Source organism: Sander lucioperca, chromosome 14, assembly GCF_008315115.2.
Source record: "Sander lucioperca isolate FBNREF2018 chromosome 14, SLUC_FBN_1.2, whole genome shotgun sequence".
Lineage (NCBI taxonomy): Eukaryota > Metazoa > Chordata > Actinopteri > Perciformes > Percidae > Sander > Sander lucioperca.
In genome coordinates, this window is record NC_050186.1 from 29073612 (window position 1) to 29082875 (window position 9264).

Below are 9264 nucleotides of genomic sequence, written 5' to 3' on the forward strand. Positions count from 1 at the left end.
TTCAACATTTGGGTTAGGGTGACCAACCCTCTCAACATTTGGGTTAGGGTGACCAACCCTCTCAACATTTGGGTTAGGGTGACCAACCCTCTCATCCTCTCAACATTTGGGTTAGGGTGACCCAACCCTCTCATCCTCTCAACATTTGGGTTAGGGTGACCAACCCTCTCAACATTTGGGTTAGGGTGACCCAACCCTCTCATCCTCTCAACATTTGGGTTAGGGTGACACAACTCTTTCAACATTTTTCACTTTTTCAAATCAACCTTCAAATCAAAGAAATACCAATAAAATCCCTTCAACTCAACATAAAGTTTGTATGAAACGTGATATTGTTGAGCAGCCTGTTCATGCTGAACACCAGTCCTTCAGACACACGTATATGCAGCACTATGTGGCTGTGTCTCATTCTGCATACTTCAGTCAGTACACTGCTAATGTGCACTGACCACTTCCCGCCGTAGTGCCCACTTTGGATGGTTAGTATCGTCCCAAAATGAACACCTACTTTACGTTAAAACACTTACCGGAAATGAAGAGCGGTCGGCTCGGCTCGCCACCTCTCAAAATCTGACGAAAATCTTCTAAACCAACCTTTGTTGATCTGAAATGAAGACAGATTCAGCAACTGCACGGCCTATTTCTCTCTTAAAATGTTTTCAGAAACACGTTTCGGTGAACTATTTTAGTAAAATACGAGATTGTGTTCTGAACGAGCCGCCATGATGCTCGGTTGTGAAATCTGGGAGAAGCCAAAGCCACGTGATGCGTTCGTAGGCCTGTCACGATAACAAATTTTGCTGGACGATAAATTGTCCCAGAAATGATTGCGATAAACGATAATATTGTCGTTCTGAGACCATTTTCATCTAATATAATGATAATGACATAATAATGCAGGTACACCTTTTCAAAGATCAATAAACTTTTATTTCTAAAGAATATTTAACACTGGAACTGGAAGACATTTTAAATATCCTCAATATGTCTTTGATCTCCTTCAGTATGTCAGTTTGTCGTCTTTCACGCTGTTTACAGTTGTGGAGTTGCCGTTTGTGACCCGTCTGTTCTCCCAGGTAATTCATACTGGCTGTCAAATATTTGCAGCATTAGTCGACTGTTTGTGATAGACTACAGACTCTGTACTGCATTTAACAATTATTTATTAAACACTAAATATTAAATTTAAATAATACATTATATCTATCTTTCTATGTGACTATCTGCCACATGGTGAGTAAATGTTTGTACCAAAATAGTTCTGTTTTTCAGTCTTCATTTTGGCGAAGGTGCAGCTATACTTTCTTCTGCTCCTCTGCAGGTCGGAGCTTCGCGGGGGGGGCGGGCACACACACACACACACACACACACACACACACATATATATATATATATATATATATATATATATATATATATATATATATATATATACAAACAGACGCCAGCCACCACGTCACTTCTGTTTACTGATAGCTAGCGTTTACCTCAGGCTAATTTATTAGCTAGTAAGTGGCGATTTTTGACAAGCAGGTAACGGAGTCTCAGTTCACCGTCCGGGAGCCTCTGACACACTGACAGCTGTAGGCTTGTACCGTTAATGTTCTGTGCATTGTCGGACACATACAGCAACTTTCCTGAAACCGCTTGCAAGACTGACAAGTACACAGCGGCGTTTATATCCGAGCCTGTCTCCACCACCTCCACCTGCAGGTTGTCAACTGCGTGGTTTGGAATGAAAGGGAGAAAACCGGACGCAGAGTAACAAGTGCTGCGGAAAACCCCGCTCCAACTACTCGCATTTTCTGTCTCTCTCTCTCTCCGCCAGGAGTCCCGCCTCCACACAAAGACCATGCGACTCACAAGAGGGTTCACTCCTCGTTAGCTAAGGAACCGAGAGTGGTCCTCCAGTCTCTTTGGTAGAGAGAGCGAGAGAAGGAAAACAAACAAGCATGCAAATGGAAATTATCGCGGCCGGAAAAATTATCGAGCAAATTTTTTTTATCGTGCGATTAATTGATTTATTGACTATCGCGACAGGCCTACGCGTTCGTCCAATCAGCTGCCGGTCGACGTCCCTGGTCCCTCCCCTTTCCGCTTTATAGTCAAGATGGGGCCCGTTTAGTGCGAGTAGGTCCATCGTTCCACACTGAACTTTTTGACCGTTTTTAGGGGGTCATCCTGGTACTTTCAGTGCACTGACTTTTTGCGTTATCTCCACGATATACTTAAAACTAAGTGCTTGAAGTGTGACAGTAGGCGGTTTGAGACACAGCCTGTGGCTGTCTTCTTCCACTAAATGAATAATCTATATATAATCTGGTGAATGTATTTAAGTGAAGAGGGAACAGGCAGTCTACAGCCGTGCTAACACGCTGAAGCACTTAAAGTGGAGTAATTCAGGGTTTAGTATCAATGTGTTGTCTGTAACACACACACACACACACACTGATACACACTCTCTCTACGTGTGTGTGTGTGTGTGTGTGTGTGTGTGTGTGTGTGTTTGTGTGTGTGTGTCTGCAGGATAAGAAATGGATCCTGAACCATGAGGACGTGGTGCTGGGGGAGCTGCTGGGAAAGGTGACCTCACTTCCTGTTTCCTGTAGTCAGACCACTCCATTTATACAGCGCTCTCACCGTGTCTCTCTCTGCCTCCATGTCCCATCATGCCCTGCTCTCTGCCTCCGTGTCCCATCATGCCCCAGGGGAACTTTGGCGAGGTGTTCAAAGGGACGCTGCAACGCGACAAAATGGCGGTCGCCGTCAAAACGTGTAAAGAAGACTTACCTCCAGAGCTGAAGATACGGTTCCTCTCTGAGGCCAGGTCAGTCCAGAACACGCCCACAACGCTGCCTGTGATTGGCTGGGGTCTCACGCTGCCTGGGTGTGATTGGCTTGGGTCTGACGCTGCCTGGGTGTGATTGGCTGGGGTCTGACGCTGCCTGTGTGTGATTGGCTGGGGTCTGACGCTGCCTGTGTGTGATTGGCTGGGGTCTTACACTGCCTGTGTGTGATTGGCTGGGGTCTCACGCTGCCTGTGTGTGATTGGCTGGGGTCTCACGCTGCCCCTGTGTGTGATTGGCTGGGGTCTGACGCTGCCTGTGTGTGATTGGCTGGGGTCTGACGCTGCCTGTGTGTGATTGGCTGGGGTCTGACGCTGCCTGTGTGTGATTGGCTGGGGTCTGACGCTGCCTGTGTGTGATTGGCTGCAGGATCCTGAAGCAGTACGACCATCCGAACATCGTGAAGCTGATTGGAGTTTGTACGCAGAGACAGCCGATCTACATCGTCATGGAGCTGGTTCCTGGTGGGTGGAGCTTATCTTATCTGTTGTTCTCTCATTGGTCGGGTTGTAACCTGTTTGTAACCTGTGTGTGTGTGTGTGTGTGTGTGTGTGTGTGTGTGTGTGTGTGCGTGTGTGTCAGGAGGAGACTTCCTGTCGTTTCTCAGGAAGAAGAAGGACGAGTTAAAGACGAAGCAGCTGGTTCGGTTCTCTGTGGACGCTGCTGCCGGCATGGCCTACCTGGAGAGCAAGAACTGTATCCACAGGTGAGTCTAACAGTCTACCTGGAGAGTAAGAACTGTATCCACAGGTGAGTCTAACAGTCTACCTGGAGAGTAAGAACTGTATCCACAGGTGAGTCTAACAGTCTACCTAGAGAGTAAGAACTGTATCCACAGATGAGTCTAACAGTCTACCTGGAGAGTAAGAACTGTATCCACAGGTGAGGCTGAATCCCATTTCTCTATCTCACCCCTACCCCTTAGTTTACCCCTAGCCCTTACCCCTACCCCTTTGTTTACCCCTAGCCCTTACCCCTACCCCTTAGTTTACCCTTACCCCTACCCCTTTGTTTAGCCTTACCCCTACCCCTTAGTTTACCCCTATCCCTTAGTTTACCCCTACCCCTTAGTTTACCCCTAGCCCTTGTCCCTTGAAACCGAGGGGTAAGGGGTAGGGGTGAAACCATACCCCTATGAAACGAGACGCCACTTGGTTACATCATCATACATACTTAGGTCTGTTTGGAATACATATTTGTATACACACTGCATGGTGTGTTGTACATCTGTTTCAGTTATCACTGTTTTAAATGTCATTGATGTTCAGAAACACTTTCTTTGTTAACAAAAAGCTGTCTTTATTGCCCAATAAAGTAAACATTATTACAGATATTACAACCATAACTTACATGTCACACACATATAAAAAGGCACTCAAATGTATAAAACTAAAAAAAGACACACAAGACCACAAACAAACAAAAAACTACAGCTATTCTGATATTCCAGACCAGTCTGATGCCTGTTGGCCAGTAACCTTTCCCCTCAGACCAGTCTGATGCCTGTTGGCCAGTAACCTTTCCCTCCAGACCAGTCTGATGCCTGTTGGCCAGTAACCTTTCCCTCCAGACCAGTCTGATGCCTGTTGGCCAGTAACCTTTCCCTCCAGACCAGTCTGATGCCTGTTGGCCAGTAACCTTTCCCCTCAGACCAGTCTGATGCCTGTTGGCCAGTAACCTTTCCCTCCAGACCAGTCTGATGCCTGTTGGCCAGTAACCTTTCCCTCCAGACCAGTCTGATGCCTGTTGGCCAGTAACCTTTCCCTCAGACCAGTCTGATGCCTGTTGGCCAGTAAACTTTCCCTCCAGACCAGTCTGATACCTGTTCGCCAGTAACCTTTCCCTCCAGACCAGTCTGATACCTGTTGGCCAGTAACCTTTCCCTCCAGACCAGTCTGATACCTGTTGGCCAGTAACCTTTCCCTCCAGACCAGTCTGATGGCTGTTGGCCAGTAACCTTTCCCCTCAGACCAGTTTGATGCCTGTTGACCAGTAACCCTTTCCCTCCAGACCAGTCTGATGCCTGTTGGCCAGTAACCTTTCCCCTCATACCCCATTTCTTTCATTAGTGTCCTGTATCATAACCAACAACAATGTACAGGTGCATGAACAGGAATGAATTACATGTTTACAATAATACAGTACCAATACAATAATGAATGGCTACAACATGAAACTTCTGCTCGTTTTCAGAAAGTGGATCAGCTGCTGGGTTTCCTCCGGTGTCCCTGTGTGATACAGTGAGGATGGTATATGTTCCTCAGGCGTCCCTGTGTGATACAGGATGGTATATGTTCCTCAGGCGTCCCTGTGTGATACAGGATGGTATATGTTCCTCAGGCGTCCCTGTGTGATACAGGACGGTAAATGTACCTCAGGCGTCCCTGTGTGATACAGGACGGTAAATGTACCTCAGGCATCCCTGTGTGTGATACAGGACGGTATATGTTCCTCAGGCGTCCCTTTGTAATACAGTGAGGACGGTATATGTTCCTCAGGCGTCCCTGTGTGATACAGGACGGTAAATGTTCCTCAGGCGTCCCTGTGTGTTACAGGACGGTAAATGTTCCTCAGGCGTCCCTGTGTGATACAGGACGGTATATGTTCCTCAGGCGTCCCTGTGTGATACAGGACGGTATATGTTCCTCAGGCGTCCCTGTGTGTTACAGGACGGTAAATGTTCCTCAGGCGTCCCTGTGTGATACAGGACGGTATATGTTCCTCAGGCGTCCCTGTGTGATACAGGACGGTAAATGTTCCTCAGGCGTCCCTGTGTGATACAGCAGTGGTTCCCAACCTGGGGTCCGGGCACCCCTCAGGGGGGCGGCAAAGATCACAGGGGGGGCGCAACTCTTTATCTGGTTTGAGGTTGAGGTAAAAAAAAAATTATGATAATAAACAAATTATGATAATACACTAGAATATATAATGTATACAAAAGTCTGTATGAAAACTATATATTTTTGTTCTCGCTTAAAATTGTAGGCAGGCTACTTAGTAGGCCAAACCTCTGGGACCTCTTAACCTGTGACCCTGCTGTCATCAGGTCAGCTGCTAGCTGCTATCATCCTCGTCTTTCCTGCCGCCACGGCATCACTATTTTATGAATGAAACATGGCGGAGAAACGTAAAAGTGCTGATAACTCCTCTGTATCAAAAAAGAAAGTAAGGCTCGAGAGTTACCTCAACTTCGGTTTCGGGGGGGGGGGCTCAGCTTTTCTTAGACATGAGTAGGGGGGGCGCCAAGGAAAAAAGGTTGGGAACCACTGTGATACAGGACGGTAAATGTTCCTCAGGTGTCCCTGTGTGATACAGGACGGTATATGTTCCTCAGGCGTCCCTGTGTGATACAGGACGGTATATGTTCCTCAGGCGTCCCTGTGTGATACAGGACGGTATATGTTCCTCAGGCGTCCCTGTGTGTGATACAGGACGGTATATGTTCCTCAGGCGTCCCTGTGTACGTAGCGTATGTTCCTCGGGTCCCTGTGATACAGGACGGTATATGTTCCTCAGGCGTCCCTGTGTGATACAGGACGGTATATGTTCCTCAGGCGTCCCTGTGTGATACAGGACGGTAAATGTTCCTCAGACGTCCCTGTGTTATACAGTGAGGACGGTATATGTTCCTCAGGCGTCCCTGTGTGATACAGGACGGTATATGTTCCTCAGGTGTCCCTGTGTTATACAGGACGGTATATGTTCCTCAGGCGTCCCTGTGTGATACAGGACGGTACATGTTCCTCAGGCGTCCCTGTGTGATACAGGACGGTATATGTTCCTCAGGCGTCCCTGTGTGATACAGGACGGTATATGTTCCTCAGGCGTCCCTGTGTGATACAGGACGGTACATGTTCCTCAGGCGTCCCTGTGTGATACAGGACGGTATATGTTCCTCAGGCGTCCCTGTGTGATACAGGACGGTACATGTTCCTCAGGCGTCCCTGTGTGATACAGGACGGTATATGTTCCTCAGGCGTCCCTGTGTGATACAGGACGGTATATGTTCCTCAGGCGTCCCTGTGTGATACAGGACGGTATATGTAAAGCACGTATCGATGTCTCCAAAGCAAGTAGTGTTATACACTGATCAACTGATATCAAACAAAATTCTCTGCTAATGGAGTTTAGTTAACACTGTAGACATGCATGGAGTCCTTTCAAGGCAGAGAAATGTGGGACTGTTGTGGAAATAAGCAATTTAACGTTATATGTTAGCGTTATACGTTAGCATAGCAAGCTAGCAATTTTTCAAAACGCTTCAATTAAGAACACGGTTGCAACTATATATGTACAGGACTGTGTAGAGCACAAAACAAATTCTTTAAGCCGAGAATACTTACATTTATGGGTCTCTCTGGTCGACCTGGCAGCCATGTTCCTTGTTGCACAACGTATCTGGATAACCCTTGCTGGCCAAGTAAGCTTGCGTCATTACTTGGTCGGAAGGGACATCTGGCCCTTCCCCTTTGCCCTATCCTTCGATCAAGACGAGTATTGGGACAGCACCAGCTCTCATGTGAACGCGCACAACAAGGGTTAAGGGGAAGGGGAGGATTGGGATTCAGCCTAAGAACTGTATCCACAGGTGAGTCTAACAGCTGCTTCCTGTGTTCAGGAACTGTCTGTGTGTCTAACCAGTCTGTCTACCTGTCTGTCTGTCTGTCAGGGACCTAGCAGCGAGGAACTGTCTGGTGGGAGAGGGCAGCGTGTCTAACCTGTCTGTCTCTCTGCCTGTCTGTCTCTCAGGGACCTAGCAGCGAGGAACTGTCTGGTGGGAGAGGGCAGCGTGTCTAACCTGTCTGTCTCTCTGCCTGTCTGTCTCTCAGGGACCTAGCAGCGAGGAACTGTCTGGTGGGAGAGGGCAGCGTGTTGAAGATCAGTGATTTTGGGATGAGTCGTCAGGAGGACGACGGCATTTATTCTTCTTCTGGACTCAAACAGATCCCCATCAAATGGACCGCTCCAGAGGCCCTCAACTACGGTAATCTATTACTCTCACACACACGGTAATCTGATTACTCTCACTGTAATCTCATTACTCTCACTGTAATCTGATTACACTACCCTCACACACACTGTAATCTGATTACACTATCCTCACACACACTGTAATCTGATTACACTATCCTCACACACTGTAATCTGATTACACTAACCTCACACACTGTAATCTGATTACACTACCCTCACACTGCGTTACACTTTTCTATTATAAACACACTTGTCTCTGCTCTGTGATTGGCTACTGACGTCTCTCTTCTCTGTAATTGGCTGCTGACGTCTCTCTGCTGACATCTCTCTGCTCTGTGATTGGCTGCTGACATCTCTCTGCTCTGTGATTGGCTGCTGACATCTCTCTTCTCTGTAATTGGCTGCTGACATCTCTCTTCTCTGTGATTGGCTGCTGACGTCTCTCTGCTCTGTGATTGGCTGCTGACGTCTCTCTGCTCTGTGATTGGCTGCTGACGTCTCTCTGCTCTGTGATTGACTGCTGCAGGGCGCTACAGCTCTGACAGTGATGTGTGGAGTTACGGCATCCTGCTGTGGGAGACCTTCAGTTTGGGGGTGTGTCCTTACCCGGGGATGACCAATCAGCAGGCCCGGGAGCAGGTGGAGAAAGGTAATCACTTTATTATTAATTATCATATAAATTATTATTAAAGGTGCCGTAGGTAGGGTTGGATCTCAGTCCCTCCCCCCTTTCTGCTAAAGCCCAAAACGGTCTCCTAAGCCCCTCCCCCCACAAGGGAGAATGAATGCGTGTGCATGAGCAGTGATTGACACACAGTTATATTATTATTGTTGTCGTGTATCTGGCTGGTTGCTAGGTTACAGGATGGCGTGTCCCCAGCGTTGCCCTGACGACGTGTATAAAGTGATGCAGCGCTGCTGGCAGTATAACCCCGAGGAGCGGCCCAAGTTCTCCGAGCTGCAAAGAGACCTCGCCGCCATCAAGAAGAAGTGATGCATCATGGGGGCGTGGTCGATGACAGGCGCTCAAACACACCGTTAGCATTAGCATGTAGCTGCTGCTGCTGTGAACACTAAAACACACTGTTAGCATTAGCATGTAGCTGCTGCTGCTGCTGTGAACACTAAAACACACCGTTAGCATTAGCATGTAGCTGCTGGTGCTGCTGCTGTGAACACTAAAACACACCGTTAGCATGTAGCAGCTGCTGTAAACACTAAAACACACCGTTAGCATTAGCATGTACAGTGCTCAGCATGAGTTTATGAACCTATGCTAAATTTGACTAAAAAGAGGAATAAAAAAAATTCATCTTTTGGAAATTGATCTTAATGTCTTAATTAAAAAATGAGGAAAAATCCAATCTTTAAGGACACCAATTTTGTTTGTGAATGAATAATGTATCGTAAATAAATAAATGTTCTTCCTTAAAATACAGGGGGG

General features: G+C 47.3%; 1 protein-coding gene across 6 annotated transcripts in view; it reads left to right on the top strand.

The window, feature by feature from the left end:
- Positions 1-8932, top strand: part of LOC116037483 (tyrosine-protein kinase Fer-like) — a 33279-nt gene extending 24347 nt beyond the window's left edge. For 4 of the 6 annotated variants that reach the window (XM_035991647.1, XM_035991644.1, XM_035991648.1 and 1 more), the window contains exons 14-20: positions 2527-2583; positions 2709-2827; positions 3216-3310; positions 3429-3552; positions 7676-7830; positions 8347-8469; positions 8678-8841. In XM_035991647.1, the coding sequence (XP_035847540.1) occupies positions 2527-2583; positions 2709-2827; positions 3216-3310; positions 3429-3552; positions 7676-7830; positions 8347-8469; positions 8678-8814 (810 nt within the window). In that variant the 3' untranslated portion in view covers positions 8815-8841. Of the gene's footprint in view, positions 1-2526; positions 2584-2708; positions 2828-3215; positions 3311-3428; positions 3553-7515; positions 7619-7675; positions 7831-8346; positions 8470-8677 lie in introns of those variants that run through there. The other 2 variants (XM_035991645.1, XM_035991649.1) reach the window with 2 other exon arrangements.
- The last annotated feature ends 332 nt before the right edge of the window (positions 8933-9264 follow it).